The sequence below is a fragment of the Onychostoma macrolepis genome, chromosome 09, assembly GCF_012432095.1.
Source record: "Onychostoma macrolepis isolate SWU-2019 chromosome 09, ASM1243209v1, whole genome shotgun sequence".
NCBI classification, from domain to species: Eukaryota; Metazoa; Chordata; class Actinopteri; order Cypriniformes; family Cyprinidae; genus Onychostoma; species Onychostoma macrolepis.
The window spans coordinates 3023678-3042566 of NC_081163.1; the positions used below are offsets into that span (position 1 = coordinate 3023678).

Sequence of the window (18889 nt, forward strand, 5' to 3'; positions counted from 1 at the left end):
TCAGATTTCTGCACTCAAAAAAGTTTATTATTAACTATTGACATAGTTTATTATTAAATCTATTTAATTTGATCATATTTTCAAAATGCATTTATTCAAATTGCTTAGAATCAGCATAAATCTGTTCATTGTAAAAACAATTAGATAATTTCTAAAGTATGAAGATGGTTGGCTAGCTGTGGAACAAGCAAATGTGTGAGGTTGAAACTAATTTTTTTTTTTGATGATAAATATGTAAAACTGGTTATTGTATATTTAAAACATTCAGTTTATTAGTACTATTACAGAAATCTGACCTGTTTCATTTATGTGTGACACATATGCATCACATCAAATGTTACTTTGTTTGTTAAAACTCAAATTCAAAACTTAAAACTGAAATAAAAATTAATAAAATCCATACAGACATTAAATAACAACAATAATAATAAAAAAACAATAATGAAAATGACAAAAGCACACAACAAAATGAATAAAACTTCAACTAAAATTAAACACAAAATACAAAAGAAAAACTATTTAAAATATTAAAACAAAGCTATAATTGTATGCCAGTCATACTAGAATAACAGCAATATCCAATATGCTCAAAAGCAGCAGATAGTGATTAGATGTAGTAGACCACAAGAATCATTTTACCATGCTGTCCCTCTTAAAACTTTCTGAACAGTTGTAAATAAATCTGTTTTATAAAGCAAAATATGCTGCACCCCCTCTGACCAACACTGTTCATAATAAAGCTGATTGTGCTTGTTTGTTGAGTTTATCATGCTCAAACTCGCCTCTGCCCTCAGGAAATAACACTTCTTCCCATGCTTACAGTTTCTTCAATAAGCACATGTTTGACTACTTGAAGTGTTGTCTGTCATGTGTTAAAACATGACATGGAATAAAGATCTGATCGCTGATCTGATGGCCTTGATGTTTGGAGAAAAAGTTGGATACAACTCTGACAGCACAAAGAATTTTCCTCATTTGATCACATCTTTAATGTTTAATGCACTTTGAACTACAGACACAATATTTTCATGCATTGGTCAATTTTGAGATTTGGATCTATTTTGCTTCCATAATGTCTTCTTTCAGACTAGTGGAAAGAAAACATCAGAAATACACATTTAAGTGCTTATTCGTATTGCACTTAATCTGTTTGTGTCTGTAGATTTCAATTAATGCATATCTTTAAAGGCCTTTTTTTTCTTCTTCTCATCTTTAGCAGCACTTACATACACCAAACTTATCATTTTATTAATATATTCTGAAAGTTTTTACAGAGGGGTTTGTTTATATCACTCATTTGGTTTATATAACCTTTTTTTCCCTATAATCAGTGTTTGTTTTTTTCTGGCTTTTGACAGTATTTTCTGATTTATGATAAAAAAGCGAAATACAAAATCCCCCAAAACATTAATATGTCAACAAAATCAAACTAGTTTTGAACCTGGCTTCATGCAATCTTCAGATTTATGTTCTGGATTTGCATGCAAATTAGTGCATGTTTAATTAGAAAATGCACTAATCGTATATGCAAACATAATATTTCAGAAAACTTGTAATACAAAATAATGGTCAATGGCACTGGTGTTTTGCCTCAAAGTGAAGAAAATCTATTTAAAGAATTCAACAAAGCCTTTTTTCTATAAATCATAGCCTACTAGGGCACAAAAATGTTTGCTATTTAAAGAGTAGCTCTTAATTATATGCCTTTGATGCCCATTTGACCACAAATCTAAGAAAAGCTACCCAAAAACACCCTCTTGTGAGCATGTTTACACACTGATCTAGTTTCAAGGTCCTTTTAGAAAGTCACGTCGATTCTTATGCTATGTGGATAGTATTTCTCCACTGTACTGTGCTCAGTTTTCAGTTTTGATGCGCTTTATTGACACGAGAAATATTTTCGCCGCGACTGCTGCGTGGCGTCCTTACGCAAGCGCGTCCTCCGTGACGTCAGTGTGGTTTGGCGCGTATAAAAGCGCGGGAATGGGCGGGCGCTGAGCTGAGAGTGTTTGTGAGAGAAACTAACAATGGTGCAACTTTCTAAAACCGGAGCGAGAGACACGCTTAAAGCTGGTCATCCTCCCGCAGGTTTGGGCTTTTAGTTACATATGGGACTTTTAAAGTCGTTTATACTCTTTTAATGTTGACTTCCTGTTCTGTTTGCTCTGTTTTAGTAGTTAATTTTTTTTTTATTATTATTTATTATTATTATTATTATCATTTTTTGCTGTAGCGGTTCAGTTTTATTGAATGTAATGTATGCGTTATGTGTTTTATTAATTAATAAGTGTTGAATGTTGCATGGTTGTTGTTGTTACTGTGCTTGTGCAGGCAGTGTTTTTGCAGTGAGAGCAGAACAAACATCCAGCCCTTGTTTTCTTACTAGGTGTCACAGGATGTGATATCAGAAGACTTTACTTTCAATTTCTGCTTCTGCAGGGGTTTAATTTTACTGTACAGCAAACCTTCCTGAGTGTCCCACCACAACAAACAACTAGTTTCAAACTAGTCAGTTGCCTATTTAGCGTTCAAATGCGTTAAACGATCAAGTTTTCACTTAAGTTTTGCTCATTAAGTATTTAATGCAGTAGTTTGCCGTTATCATTAAAAAACAAATAAATAAAAATAAAAAAACACCTGTTCAAAGCCATGTTTTTCGTTTCGTTTTGATTTTAAACTTTTTATTTATTTTTTTTATGGTTGCAATTTAGATTTTTAAATATTTAATGCAGTAGTTTGCCGTTATCATTAAAAAACAAATAAATAATAAAAAAAAAAACACCTGTTCCAAGCAATGTCTTTCGTTTCGTTTTGGTTTTAAACTGAGTAACCTTTTTTTTTTTTTTTTTTATGGTTATTTTTATTTTGATTAAATAAAAATGAGAAATGCTGTCTGTCTATCTCTTCAGGTAACGAAAATTGCATGCGTTTTTATAGGTGTGGTTTTTTTTTTTTATATAAATGTTGAATTTGAATGTACAGTTCACCCAAAAATGAAAATTGACTCCCCTTCAAGTTTCACACATTCTTTTGCTGGTCATAAAGATATTTTGAAGAATGTGGTTAACTAACAGTTGCTGGCAGACATTGACTTCCATAGCATTGAAAACAATACTATGGTGAGTGGGGACCAAAAACTGTTCTACAAAATCTCAACAAAGAAACTCATTTGGAGCAACTCGAGAGCAAGTAAATGGATATATATATATATATATATATATAATTTTTTTTTTGTGACAACTGCCTCTTAAAGCAAGAATAAATAGTGTAGTGCAAGTCAAGTCACCTTTATTTATATAGCGCTTTTAACAATACAGATTGTGTGCAAGCACTTAACAGTGTCAAATTGGAGGATAGTGTCAGTAATGTATAATAAGATAAAACACTCAATTTTCAGTTAAAGGTATTTAATTACTGAATTCAGAGATGTAATAGTCTAGCTCAGTTTAGTTTAAATACTATCCGTGCAATGAAATCGACGATAATCGCTAGAAATTAAGTCTAGTATAACAGTTATATATCTTTTAAAAGTCAAAGGTGATCACCTGTGCTGGTTTAAACGTGGGCTCACACCCTCAATGTGTTACATAAACAACTTCCATTATGAACTATGCAGTTTAGTCACATGACCGCTGCACACAATGTTCTGGGCTGTTTAAATCTTTACAACCGCAAACAGCGAACACTCCCCTTATTATGCTGCACTGGAGCGTTGCCTTCACTCACTTTATTAGACTGATGTGAGCGGACGGACCGTTTTATTGAGCGCATATTTACACGCTCCTCACCCTCAGGCCTCAACAGACCTGACAAATATTCAGAACAACAGAGCCAGTGGACTGAGATGATGATAGTGGACATCTACAGGGCTCCAGTCAAAACTTGCGCGCACAAACTGGACTAGGTTTGTGAGACTGGACTCGTATAAGAAAAATAATTGACCCTTTGCTGCTCCGAGCATCCTATAGGAGTGAATTGGTTAAAATGAGTGCAGAGTTGTAGGATAAAGTGCATACCTCGGCTAGAATGAAGTGTTGAATTGCGAAGCATTGTTTTTTTTTTTTTGTTTTTTTTTTCTTTCTCTCCACATCACATTAATGACTCTTTCAATTATCACAAGTGCATTTAAATATTTTATGCAGTTATTTACAACTCTAGTCTCTTTATTTGTAAAAATATTTTCCAGTGCTAATTTAATTATAGATATATAGATAGAATAGCCTGTGAAGCTGATAAATTGTGGAACTATAAAATTTTCTATTGCCTTCACATTTCTGTATCATTTTCCAAAGCTTTTATACTGAAATTGTGTGAACTTGTGCTTCCTCTTTAGTGAAAGCTGGAGGAAAAAGAGTGGTGAAGAAGAGCACTGATGATAATGCCAATGTGGAGAAAGAGACCAAGAAAGCAGATAAACCCAGGTATCTTCTGACCCATCTGGATTCTTCACAGCACGTGACACACATGGTGTAGATGCTAAACTCTTTCTGTCTTTCATATCTTGCAGATGAGTTTGAATTGAATTCAGATGTTTTTAAATGCCTCTTCCCTTCTCGTTCAATCTCTCTGGCAGTTAACTCAATATTTAATGAATATTTTTAATAGAAAATCTGCTGCCTTGAGATGGAATCTCTTGGCCTGAGATGGAATGCAGTGGTTTACTTAAACTGCTGACAGTGATGTTCATATCACTAATGATGGCCTTTTTTTTTTTTTTTTGAAATATTGCATTTTAGTCTGCAACAAAATAACACAAGTGATTTAAATGCAAAGTTGTTTTAATTAATTAACTTGTATTTATAAGTGATTCTAGTATTACTGCATACCTAAAAAGTGATGATGCAGAAACGCGTTGCTAAAAATACTTCATTGCTTTGCATGAGCTCAATGAATCATGCCGTTGCATACTGAAAGTGATGTTCATATGGTGGCTTTTTTTTTTTTTTTTTGCATTTTATTTTATAAATGGTAGTTTTATACTTACTGCAGAAATCTATTGAAGCAGAAACTTTGCTAAAAATGCTTCAGCACTTGAAATCAAGCATGAAATCAATGAACCATTCGGTTGCATGTTTACAGTGACTTTATCATTGGTGGATTTTTATTTTATTTATTTTTTTTTGTGAGTTTTGCATTCTAGTCCACAACAAAATATAAAAAGTGTTTAAATGCAATGTTGATGCATTTATTTGTTCATTTATAAGTGGTTTTAGTCTTACTGCAGATATCTAAAAAGTGAAAGCAGAAACGTGTTCTTCAGCACTTTGCATGAAATCAGTGAATCATGCAGTGTTTCATACTAATCTTTGTTGTCCAGGTCCCTGCTGGCCCCTTCCAGAATGCAGCACCTGAGTCTTCTCCTGGCTGGTCCACTTGAGAAGGTTTGTTGCACTGTGGGCTCGACATTAAGCCTTGACGTGCTTGTCCGGGGAGAAAACTTTTTTTTTTTTTTTTTCTCTCGGTGTAAATGTAATCCATTCTGCAGCAATAGTCTCATCAGTGCTCTATCAGGTCGTCCTTTAATCAGCATATTTGTGATATTTGCCTTAAATTGATTTCTAGGACACTAACTTCACAAAGGGCAATGTTTTCCTAACCTTACTGAATGTACGTGTCATTTACGTCAAATTCTTAAATTTTATCAATGCATTCAGTTAGAATAATTAGACTCTGTATGGTTGTTACCATTCAAATTAAATCTGTATCAACAAACTCCATCTTTCCACTGCAGGGCTCGCAAAATCGCTAGCCCGACGTCCCGGGGCTATTGTGTTTTCCAGTCGGGCTCCCAAAATGTATCACTGCCTGCCCGATGGGCTCCTTAAATACAGATCTCCCGCGGGTCCTTAAACTCTGAAAGTGAGTTGTATCAAACTTAAGGCCATAAAAAGTTTTAAATGCGTTAAATGGTATAAGAAATGTCTTAATTATAGTTTCTAGAGGTTTTACAGTTGGGGACGGAAAGACAAGAGTCCTGCCATATGGCAGGATTAAACTTCAAAAGGCAATGATGTCATTGAATAAATATGAGCGCTGCAATATTTCAGCGCTCCTAAAGCGCCACCTAGTGGCAGAGAATGAATTTGCATTTCCAATAAGCCTTTCTTACTGTTTATGGTCGGATCAATGCAAATATCAACTTTTTACGCAGCAAACACATAGAGTTGTAAATGAGAAGTTAATATGCCTTCAAAAAATGTAAACAATTAAGACAGTAATATTTATACATTTTAAATTAACATAATTTATATGCTTGATTTATCCCTTTTCGTAAAAATGGTCTATAGCCTGAAATGCTGTTGTATAAGATTTTTGTTTTTGTGAAAACCTGTCTGAACTGTAAATCATGTCATTTTATGGCTCAATACTGTACGTTACCATAGACACTGTCCAACCCCGCTCATTCTGTTCACTTTCCTCGTGCAGCTCTTAAAATGGGTCATAAATTGCCTTAAATTTATTTTAAAAAATTCTGGAGATACCCTGTAAATAGTGAAATAAGATTCCTTCCTTCATATTTTTTGTTATTTGTGTATTGAAAATATTTTTGATTTGACATCTAAACTCCTATCTCATTTTCTATATTAAAAAAAAAAAAAAGTAGTTTTTTTTTTTATTTGGGCTAGTTAAATTAATTTTCGGCCTACCAAGATCTGAAGAGTACCTGCCCAAAGGGCTACCAGGGATTTTGAAATTTTGCGAGCGCTGCACTGCAGAGGAAACACTGAAGCTGCATCGAAAGTGCTATTTAGACTTATTTACTCAGACTGTTTAATGAAGATAAGAGGTTCCATAAATGCATTTACACATTAAAATTGCAAATGCATAAATGTTAATGTTTCACTTTTTTTAACATATAAATACAAAATGTTGGAAAAATGCAATGATAGGCCTACTTTTAAATATGAAACCAAACCACCAGTAGGTAGCGGCGAGTCACTGATTCAACCAATTCCTTCAAACGGCTAATTCAATAAATAAAGTGAGTGAGTGTCTTTATGAATGGCTCACTGAATCATGGACTCACCCGATTTGTTCAAAAATGCTGAATCATTCAGTAACGAAACACTGCTGTGTGTTGCTCGGAGATGCACGACTGTTCTGCAGTTGCTTTGCTATTTTCTAATGAACTATTTTCATTAGAAAAAATGGTCAATAATGTGTCAGTAAATGCAAGTCAGTTAATATTAGCTACTTGTTTATTGAACTACTGTTGTAAAAAAAATCAATCGTGCTAGTGCTTGGTCGTGGGGTTGCTTGCCTATATCAGATGTTATATAGATTGTATATTTTTTTGTACCGCAGTATGTTTGTTTCTTTGTGTGCTGTTGCGCCTACTAGTTTAGATTTTTCTGCACGAGCCTCAACTGACGCAACCTTGATACTGTCAATACATTATCCACCATAAGTCACCGTTTACACTGAAAATAATAAAATCACAATCGTTCTTACCAAAGTTTCAGTGCTGCCCTGGTTATTGTTTGTTATTGATGTTTTAATCAGGTTACTTGTCCGGTCAGGCAAGTAAAAATTCTTTCTGCTAAATGCAATCGACTTGCGTTAATGTTGAGCCCTATATTAATTGCATTGCATGAATCTTCCTTAGCAGAGAATGCAATCCCTTAGTGCATTGCCGTTTGGATTCTGGAAGGCAGAGAGTGTTTAAAATGTAAAGTGAGTTTATGGCAGCAGGCGTCATAACCAGACATAAATGCAGCTTCTGTAGCTCGAAACGGCTTCACAGCTGCGGTGCTCTGTGGTGGTGTTCTCTCCTGTGCAATTTTTAATTGGACTGAGAGTGGAAACTAGGACATGGATCATTATAGTTCAGTTGAGTTTGTAGTCCAACTAGGATTCTTGTTTTGGAGCTCATCAACCCACTACAGTGATCTGTGAGTGTCTGGATTTCACCTGCAAGTGTCTGAGACTCTAAACTAGCTATCAACTAGTTTGGCTACAAAAGTGGCAGAAGCATTTGTTAAATACCTTTTTGTCTTTTGTTGTGAAAATGTTGTGGTGGTGTTGTAATTTTATTAAATTAATTGTATCTTATTATATTTCAACTTTTTTTTAATTTATTTTTTAAATGCAGTATTTTATTTGAACTTAATCAGTTTTATTTAACTTTTAAATTTAGTTTTATATTTTAATTTTTAAAATTTGTAATTGGTTTATCTTTATTCTAATTTATTTATATTTTTATTAAATTTTATTTGACTTACTATTTTTTTTTTGTAATATTATTATTATTTTTTTTTTATTAGTCTGGCTTTTTATTTATTTTTATTTTAAAGCTTGGCTTTTACCATGTAATTAGCCACTAAAGCTTGCATGGTGTTAACCAACATCTGGAGATTAAATAATTTGATTAGTCACATATTAAAGGGGAATTATTTATTTATTTTTTTAGAAATTAAGTGTTGTATTTGACATTAATGTTTATCTCCTGCAGCTGTGTCATGATTTCCCCGAGACTCCAGTTTCTGTGCGGCACAGCAGAGTGAGACCGAGCATGGAGAAACCTCACGCCCCGCGCAACTCCATCTGCATTCAACAGCCACGCAAGTTTTGAGCCAAAATAGCTTTCGCTGCAGAGCTTCTGACAACATGACATGCGAAGGACAACCAGGAGGTGTTTTTGTAGGCGACTCATGGATGTGACTTGCAACAATGTTACTGTAATGTGACTTCTGATCAGGTTGTTTGTTGTAGCTTTGCAGCCTTGAAAGTTTTTCTTCATGAATAGTTTGTGCTTCAGCTGTGTGGAAGATGCATTAACCCAGTGTGAATTAAAGCTGTGCTGTTGGAGAGGTTCAGACTGCTGCTTGGCTGACATGAACGAATGTTAATATGCTTGGCACTTAATTGTAGCATGAATATGCATGGGGTTTCTGAACTTTGTTTTTGATAATCAATGAAACTAACTTTTTCCTAATCTAACAAAAGGAGACTTTCATACCAGTAAAATTCACTTTTCCAGCAAATAAAATGTTGGTTGTATTTTCATTTCATGACCATTAGGTGGCGGTAGAATCCATTCTGCAGAACCAAAACACAAATTTGGAGCTTGGTTTGTTTTTGTTTTGTTTTTTGCACGTTGCAAAACACTTCCTAAACACCTGCACTAGTAAAATAACAAAAAATAGCATGAAATTGAATTGAAACACAAAATTAAAACAAGCGCTACAATAAATAAAACTTGTGTTCTGCTTGTGTTCATGTAAGAAAGTATCTGTATACTTATAAAGCAATTTATCAGATTTGACAAAAGGAAAAAAGCTCTGGTCAGGCTCTGACACTTAGAATTTATTTTAGTGTATTTACACAGTGACCAAAAAAATGAACTGCATATTCACAAAGAGCTAAAGATGCTCTCATTGAGGAATTTACGGTAAACTTGCACAAGGATGTTAAAGGAATAGTTCACCCAAAAATCAAAATGTGCTGACCCTTGAGCTGTTAGTTTGTTTCTTCATCAGACTTGAAGAAATGTAGGATTCCATCACTTGCTCACCAATGAATCCTCTGAAGTGAATGGGTGCTGTCAGAAATTTTCTTACAGACACGCAGCTTTTGTCTTGTCAAGACATTAACTGATGGACTGGAGTGGTGTGGATTATTGTGATGTTTTTATCAGCTGTTTGGACTCTCATTCTGACGGCACCCATTCACTGCAGAGCATCCATTGCTGAGCAAAAGATGGAATGCTACATTTCTCCAAATCTGATTAAGAAACAAACTCATATATGTATACTGGTATGGCATGAGGCTGATTATATTTTCTGCAAATTTTCAGTTTTGTCTGCACTATTCCTTTAATACATATTTGATGGGAAATGTTACAGTATTGTATACTGTAATGCCCCTTTTACCCTTGATGTGCTTTAATCTTGTTCGCTGATGTTTCTCATAAAGCGTGAGTTTATGGCTTTGTCTAATGTGACGTTTCTCAGGAAGGCGAGCCAAAGTCTCTGGTCGTGACATGAAGCGCTCTGTGAAGAAACCCTGCGTGTGGCGGCTTTGAGCTGTCAGTGTGATGATGGCTGGAGGAAGTGTGTTGTATATTTAGGCATCTGCAGACAGCACAAAAGAGCTCCTATTGAGTGTGTGAACGGGCCAAATGCCAATAATGAGAGCGTGTTTGAGTCTCAAACATACTGGAAGGACAAAGACAAGAAGGGAGGATCATAAACACTATCCTTTCAAGTTTGGACATGCTTGACTGAATTTATGTTGCTCATAATCACAAAAAAAAAAAACCTTTGATCTGAAGGTTTCTGGTTAGATGCTTAAAATTAGTTTGAGAAATATAAATGTGGTCTGTAAATGTATTGCACAATTATTTTTATGACACTTAAACATGTTTAACCAAAAAACAAACATAAATGTACATACTTATTACTGCAAAAAATTGCTGTAGTACTATAATATGAACATGCAAATAAATTACAAAAGTACTGTAAATATAGTCATAAAACTAGGTTTTAAAAAGACAATTAAGGGTTAATATTTGAAAATAAGGTTACTTTTAGATAACAAATAAATTAAACTTAAAAAATTAGGCATCATTTTCTTTATGCAAAACAAAATAAAAATATCAAATTTTCTTTTGATTTTGTAATAAAATATCTAGATGTTTTTTCTGAGATTTGTCTATTTTCTCTTTTCTTTATTTCTTGTTCTTTGCAAAAAAAAAAAAAAATCCCTATACACTCTTAAAAATTAAACATTAAAGGTTCTTTATTGGCATCAATGGTTCTATGAAGAACCTTGAACATCCGTGGAACCTTTCAAATGCAGAAAAAGATCTTTATAGTGCAAAAAGGTTCTTTAGATTTTTAAAATGGTCTTCAAAATGGTTCTTTTAGGAACTGTTCACTGAAAGGTTCTTTTGGGAACCAAAAATGGTGGTTCTATGGCGTCACTGCAAAAACACACTTTTGGAAACTTTATTTTTAAGAGTATGCCTTGTTCCATTCTTGCTAATATGGATTCAGGCTGGTTATGTTGATATCAGATGTAATGTAAATGATCCACATTTACCTGTATGTGGATTAGAGACGCGCACACACATTCCCAGCATGCACAGGGATTAAAAGCAATGCCTAGCGTGAGGCTTAGAAATATCCCACAAATGAATCCAGAGACTGATTCTAATGCTGATATATTTCACATCACAGCTTGTTTTGCATTCATGTATTTTTATGAAGCATATTCCAATCTCATTGTCCCCGGTGAGCCACTTCCTAACAAAATTGCATTTGTTCCAACTTTTTTTTATAATCAAATAAGTACCTGGGTTACCCTATGCTGAGTTTCCAATATTCAGAAAATCCAGCTACAGCATGAAACCTGTACTTATGAAGCATCTTCATCTTTTCAGAGTGATTGTCTATTGTCAGAATGGAATTCAGACTTAACATGCCAGTCTAATGAAATGAGTCAGAAAAGAGATGGCGAAAATCACTGCTGATATTACTTTAAATTCATATGTCACACTGAAAATAGAAAGTTAAGTTGTATTGTGTTGCATTGAGGAATTCAGTATTGGCCAATGTATGAATTTACTACATGCATAGAAAAAATGTATATACTGTAAATTTCGCAGTATGCTATTGCAAACATTGATGTATTACTGAAACAGAAGGTTTGGGCTTTTAGGTTACACACTATGATTTTCTACTTTTAAAGTGGCAAGCATGTACCCAGCTAACAAAAATATATTCTAAGAACATTTTGCAGTAAGTTATGAAAACAGTATTTCTGAATGTTCTCTGAACAGTTTTTTAAATGTTACATTCCATGATGGGAGCATTCTCTGAACATTCTGAAACAAGTAACATTTTAAAAATATCCGACAAATGTCCAACTAAATGTTTCAGAAAAAATACTTTCCATGAACAATGAATAAATAATGTTTTTGTGCTAACATCATTAAGGACCAGATAACTTTGAACAAATGTTATATCATCGTTACTGGAAGAATGTTGAGAGAACCTTGACAGAACGTTCTGAGCACGATCCCTGTTAGCTGACGAAGATCTCAGAGCTAAAAGACATGGACTGAAAGCCACAAACTCTCATTTTGATTTCATTGGCCCTTTAATGTGATCTAACCATGTGTTTAACATCTTTCAGAAGTCTTAGATGTGTGCCTCTTTAACGTTACGCATTACACAAGCAGCGTTTGTTGTGGGAACTCCACCACATCACAAATCATCTCAGTCAGCAGCTGTTGAGCAGAGCGGCACAGCAGCTAATTCACATTCACAGACACAGACCAGAGCCACTGGATGCCCACAACAGGTGTGTGTGTGTGTGTGTGTGTGTGTGTGTTGGTTATAGATTACAGCAGGATTATCACATACACACTGAATGCTGTTGGAATTACTCAGACTCAATGTCTGCTTGACAACAGGTTGATGTACAGATGTACAGTCAGAGCCAGTACAAGTCTTTTCAGTGTTGTAAATAAAGATTAATGGGGAACATTTAACAAGAAAATACTATTGCAGCACTTCATTTTCACCTACTTCAACTTAAAAACTGAAGTTCGGTCCGTGCATCAAATTTTTAAGTATAATCAGTTATTTCAACTTAAATCAGGTTACAGTGACTTAAAAATGAAGTTGAAATCTTGTAAATTAATTTGATTAGTAATGGAAAAACATATGTTGTCATTATTAATTGATCATATATTTACAGTCTTTTTAATTTTTGAAATTCACAAGCAATCTCTGAGTATATCCTACACCAATTTCTTTCCTGAAACATTACATAATATTAATGATCAAAGGTTAAAATGACCCCTAGAAACATTCGTGCTTAATGTGTATATATTTCTTTTTTTTTGGAAAGAAATGAAAGAAATTGATGTTTTTATTCAGCAAGGATGCATTGAACTGATCATTTTTGCTCTAATAACAGAATCTTCATGTCATTTTTCAAAACTCTAGACACATAATTCACAACCGATGATAAAAATTCACATACAGCCACATGAGCCAAAGATCTTTTATTTATTGAACTAAAATCACGTTTCAAAATGGCACAACTTAACATCAAAGTATTACTATTTCAAAATGCAACTCCCACATTACATCTGAACTGAGTGTTTGTTTATTCATTTCATTACAATGATCTAACTATCAATTGATAAAACTACTCAAAATGCCACGGAACTGTTGCATTACTCTGGAAGCACAGTTTTTTTTTAATGGAAAATTATGAACGATATTAAATGTTTAGATTATGAAAATGAAGCAACTGAGGACTGAGTATGTTCAGGTATGATCAGTTTCAAGATGCCTGTTGTTGGGAGAGAAAAAAAAAATCATATACTGTATATCCATATCATTGTTATCAGTATTTGTTTTTCCTACAATACTGTAAATGCCTTTTTAGAGGGTGATAGAGCTGGAAGCTGATGAAAACCATTCATATTTTGGGATGAGGCAGGCCCAGAATTCCTAGCGACGACGGCACTGAGAGCAATCATGGTTTATCACCTTGTATTTACCCCATACTCTCCTCTCCACATGGAGGAGGGTTTACAATAGGCTCCTCACAAACCAGTCTCTCTTCTCCAGGCCATATACGATGCCTGCAATGAGATCACAGGAGACCAATGTCAGGCCTGGATTTGCCATGCAGGAAGATTTTTAACTAATGAACACATCCATTATGATGTGGATGAGAACCTGCGGCCAAATCCACAAGACAGGGTTGATAAAAAAAGCATTGAAGAGCAGTGAAGAACTGTGACTTTTTAAATCTAATTTCTTCTTATTTAAAGTTGAATTTTTTTTTTTTTTTTTTACCTGTTGTGAGTTGATTATTTCATCAATAATTTTCAAATGTTTAATGATTCCAGTGTCTGTACTTTTCTTTCTAGTCTGTTACAATGATGTATGAATGAAAGCTGCATCATGTGTTTTGAACAACTATATTTAACGATTGTACTAACAACTAAGCAGTGAAACTATGGGTCTCTTGTGTGTGGGTGATCTAAAGTAATGTTCCTATGATATTTCATAATAAATGAGTATCTTGAACCAATGCTTCTGCAAATACAAAGTTTTGACCATTGGACAGCCTGTGTTACAAATAATGACTGTTTTGTGTCTAAAGTTTTGAAAAATGACATAAAGGTTCTGTTATTAGTGCAAAAATGATTGTAAAAAACTATTAATGTTACATATGCATTTTATTTCAGATAAATGCTGTTCTTTTGAACTTCAAAGAATCCTGAAAAAAAAGAAAAATTGTATACACAGCTGATAATTTTCAACTGATAATAATCAGAATTGTTTCTTGAGCACCAAATCAGCATATTAGATTGATTTCACTTGCAGATAAACGATTCACAGGTTGTGTGTCTGGTGAGTTGTGTATTGTAGCGTCACGTTTGCAATGGCTCTCTCTACCAAATGGTGTCAGCATTGAGTTAATTCCTAAAAAACACATTCATATCTACGCACACGCTCGGGATAAGAGCTTATCCAGTTCACTTTGAATTGTAATTACAACCTCTCATTATTACAAACATCTGCAGGACAGCTGCTGTGGAGAGCTGGCTCTATTTTAGACTCACCACATGAGTGAATCCCCACAGGATCCCGCTAAAGCGCTTGCATTCACCCTGTGCACTGGAACAGCAAAGGTCAAACTGCATTAAAGACTTCACATCCACTGCCAGCCTGAACCTCGAGAGCAGCAGTTAGATTTGTCATAGGATTCTCTACACAAGCATCTTTCCTGCGGTAAATCTCGGCCTTTCATATGGTTCTGCTTCCAGGGTTCATTTCAGGCTGACTCAACATTTTCCAAAACACAAGGTTAAATGTAGTTCTTTTTTCAGAAAAGAAAATCTCAACTGCACTCTCCCTTTTTTGGTGCTTCAGGTTACGACCTGCACCTGAATTTCTTCATAAAGTTCAGTAAAGTTGTTTTAAACCTCAGGTTTGAGATCCGAGATACCACAAGGCCGTTTACTAGGTCAAAAACACTAAACACATATCCATGCACTGGTCAGTTTTGAGACTTTGGAGTATTTTGTTGTTTTGCTTTCAGTATTTTCTGGAGTGATAAAAGAGAAATTTAACCTTAACCCTAACCCTAAAATAAACAACAACTACAAAAATAACTAAAAAATAATAAAAAAATTTGATTATAATAAGAGGTCTCAGAGACACCAGTTATGTTTCTGAAAAGTGCATGATTACTTTGTGATGATTAAAACTTCAATGATATCAGGCTACTGAGTTTTGATTGGGTCTTAGAAAAGAATTTGAAGGGAAAATAAGAGGTTAACTTTGAAATGACTGTTATTACTTTAAAATTGGATTCTCCAAACAACTGCATAAATGGTGGTGCTTCTTATTGTTTTTATGTTTAATGTGTGCTAAAAAGCTTATGATAGTCTGTATAATGGCATGTTTCCATTGTGACAACTTACCCCATATAACATGACAGTTTTATTATAATGCCTGCATGGTCAATATGGGTTTAACGATTTTGACTTTTTTCTGTTCAATAATTGTGGAAAATGTAAGTTGGTTTTTGGGTTTGTGTACAGAAAAATGTAATATTTATTAACTGCGTTAAACAGTTAGTGTGGCAGTGTTTTCCTGTTCAGAATCGGTGGTGGTTCAGTTTTGTAATCGGTGCTAGTCAGTGTTGGGAAGGTTACTTTGGAAATGTAATAGCTTACAGATCACAAGTTATCCTATTTACAATGTGATACGTACCTATTTCAATTACGTCATTAAAGTAATGTAACTGATTACATTTGATCACTTTCTGAATACTTTTCTAAATTTCTAACAAATGTTTTCAACTGTTAATCATTCTGAAACATTTAAAGCAGGCAGGGTTAATCTTTCAGTATCTGATTACTATCATACTTTCAAAATTCTTCATCACTTGAATTAAGATTATAAAAATATAATTTTAAAGCACGGACACCACAAAATTAGACTTTAGCACCTGTTTTTACTTTGATTTAGAAATCATAACAAGATACAGTAGTTTAATAGCTATGATTTTTGCATAGATATGACAGGAAACACATGCTAACAATGCTTTGAAAAAAACAAAAAAGCATATACATAAACCCAAATAGGAAATTATTGAATAAACATGTGTCCTAAACTCCTGAAACATTGGTTGGTGTCTCATATATTAGAGCTGGCCCACATGAAAAAATACTTTATAGTAAATACTACAGTGTTTCTGAACCATACTATAGTAAAGTACTTGAATTAATTTGTTGTGGTAATTAGTTGCTCTGGTAATATAACAACTATATTAATATAAACAAATTACTTTACCCAATACTGTACTAAGTTTTCTACAACTAGGGTATATTATACTACAATACACTACAGTTTACTGTAGTAAAAACCAATACTACAGTATTTATTACAGTTTATCAGTTCACTATACTTAATAGTATGCTGTAGCATTCATTAACAAAGTGTTGTAAATAGCTAGCTACTATAATACACTTTACTACAATATGGTTCAAAAACACTATAGTATTTACTATAATTAGAACTATACTACATATAGTATTTTTTTAAAACTATACTACCATAGTATTTTTCATGTCAATGCAATTTGGAAAAGAAAACAATTAAATCTGTATGTGTGTGATAATATTCAACCCCTTTTGTAATCGTTAACATTTTCATAAGTAACTGTAATTTAATTACACTTTTCTTTTTTTTTCTCCTCAGTAACGGTAACTAATTACAGTTACATTTATTTTGTATTTAATTACGTCATTCCGTTACATGTAACTGGTTAGCCTGCTGCCCAACACTGGTGCTAGCATTACCTCAACACTAAATCAACATACCTCACTAACTGAGAGAAGCCCCCTCGATAGTAAACATACTTTGGCGTAGACGTCGTGATAGCTCAGTGCACGCGCGCGCGGAGAGAGGGAGGAGTCACCGTCTGAGATTCAGAGAGAGAGAAGCGGCGTCCTCAAAACTTTTCCCAGACGGATAATTCATGACATAAATCAGGTAATGTAGCATTTACATCTTCATTTGCCGCCGGTGGATGTTAACGAAGTGTTAAAATCGTTCTTACATCCTTTTCAAAGGCCCGTGAGTTCCGTTGGAGTTTGATAATTTGTTTGGCGCTGTTTTGTTTCGCTGGCGATTCCTGATCCCAGATTGAACGGGAATATGCCGAGGCTTGTCCGCTTCTCTGTCATGGGATACCAGCGGTGTTTTGTGTGTGGATGTGGTTTATGAACTGCTTAATGTAGGCTGAAAACTCTTTGACATATGTAGTTGGATTATTGATGTGTGCTGCTGGGATCATCTCCTCTTGAAGTGGGAATTCTGGCCGTTGTAATATGATTCTGTGGGTTATCTGTGGGATATATGGATTGTAGTGGGAAGCATCATCAGATTTATTATGTTGAATCTTTCTGTGTGTTCATAATGTGCCTTTTCCACATAGTTTATGTGAGTTTTGTTTATATAAACCGCTCTCAGACTGACTCCCTTCTATATTCACTACCAGTCCGGCGTTTGACTCAATCTGACAGATGAACCGACTCTTGAATTAATTCATTGGTTTAAAAAAAACTTTATCTAAATAGTGCTGTCAAATGAGTAATCGCGATTAATCGGATCCAAAAAAGTTTTTGTTTACTTAATATATGTTTGTGTACTGTGTATATTTATTATGGATACATAAATACACACACATTCATGGATATATTTACGAAAAATATGTTGTTTATATAATTTAAATATATTTATGTATAATATAAATTATGTGAATAAATATATATAATGTAAATACATATATGTCAACATACTGTATGTGTGTGAATTTATATATACATAATAAATATACACAGTGCTCATAAACAAAAACTTTATTTTGGAATGCGATTAATCGTGATATCACTATTAAATGCTTCTGTTTGCATGCTTTGAATTAGTTCTACATACAAAAATTAATGTAATAAGTCTATTTTAGACAGCGTAGAATGGTGAATAATAATTTATGAAAAGTGCACGATTACTTTATGATTAACTTCAATCATATCAGTCTACTAAAGGCTTTATAGGTCTCAGGAAAATATTTAAAGAATTTGAAGGGGAAGTAAAAGGTTAACTTTCAAATTACATTTAAACATAAATCACTGGGGTGTATAAGAGCCCAAACAAATTCATGTTGGTGTGTCACATTGTTTTTCTGTTTTATACACTGTAAAAAGTGATAAGTTGACTTAACTTAAAATTTAGGAAACCCCGTTTATAAATAATAATAATAAAAAAAAAAGTTAAGTGAACTTGACAATTCACTTAAGTTATTTTTTTAATGATCATTTACTTAAAATGATCATTTTAAGGCAACGGGTTTCCTAAATTTTTTTTAAGTTAAGTCAACTTATCACTTTTTACAGTGTATGTGGTGAAAAGCTTATGATGATAGTCTGTTTAATGGTATGTTTCCGTTTTGACAACTTACCCCGTATAACAGAATTATAATGCCTGCTATTGGGGCATGTTGTCACAAAAGGTCAACATGGGTTTAATGAGCTTTAAAAAACAATTCCTGGGCAATGTATGTTAAGTAGGTATTTTATAATCAAAATTTAAAGGTTCGTTTTCAGAAAAATTAAATATATTTATTCACCTCTGTAAAAAATGTGTAAGACTAGTTAGTATGACATTGTATAGATCAGATAGTGGAAGAAAAGCATAAAGAAATGTTAAAGTACTTCTATTTGTGTATTTCATAGTTTTTTTTTTTATTGTTATAAAATATGAAAATTTGTTCTAATTTTATAAGTTCTAATTTGATTTGTTCTAAAATTATAAGTAGGTGTGTCAGAAGTTTGACTGGTAGTGTATTA

General features: G+C 33.7%; 2 protein-coding genes across 5 annotated transcripts in view; both read left to right on the plus strand.

The window, feature by feature from the left end:
• The first annotated feature begins 1959 nt into the window (after positions 1 to 1959).
• Positions 1960 to 9198, plus strand: dap1b (death associated protein 1b). Its single transcript, XM_058788175.1, has 4 exons — positions 1960 to 2088; positions 4334 to 4421; positions 5318 to 5381; positions 8453 to 9198. The coding sequence occupies exons 1-4, from the start codon at positions 2028 to 2030 to the stop codon at positions 8570 to 8572; spliced, it is 333 nt and encodes a 110-aa protein (XP_058644158.1). The 5' UTR covers positions 1960 to 2027; the 3' UTR covers positions 8573 to 9198.
• A 7690-nt stretch (positions 9199 to 16888) lies between these two features.
• The window catches only part of tanc1b (tetratricopeptide repeat, ankyrin repeat and coiled-coil containing 1b), a 175918-nt gene continuing 173917 nt past the window's right edge, over positions 16889 to 18889 (plus strand). For all 4 annotated transcript variants that reach the window (XR_009272760.1, XM_058786399.1, XM_058786400.1 and 1 more), the window contains exon 1: positions 16889 to 17033. The gene's annotated coding sequence lies outside the window, so the exon portion shown is untranslated. The remainder of the gene's footprint in view (positions 17034 to 18889) is intronic.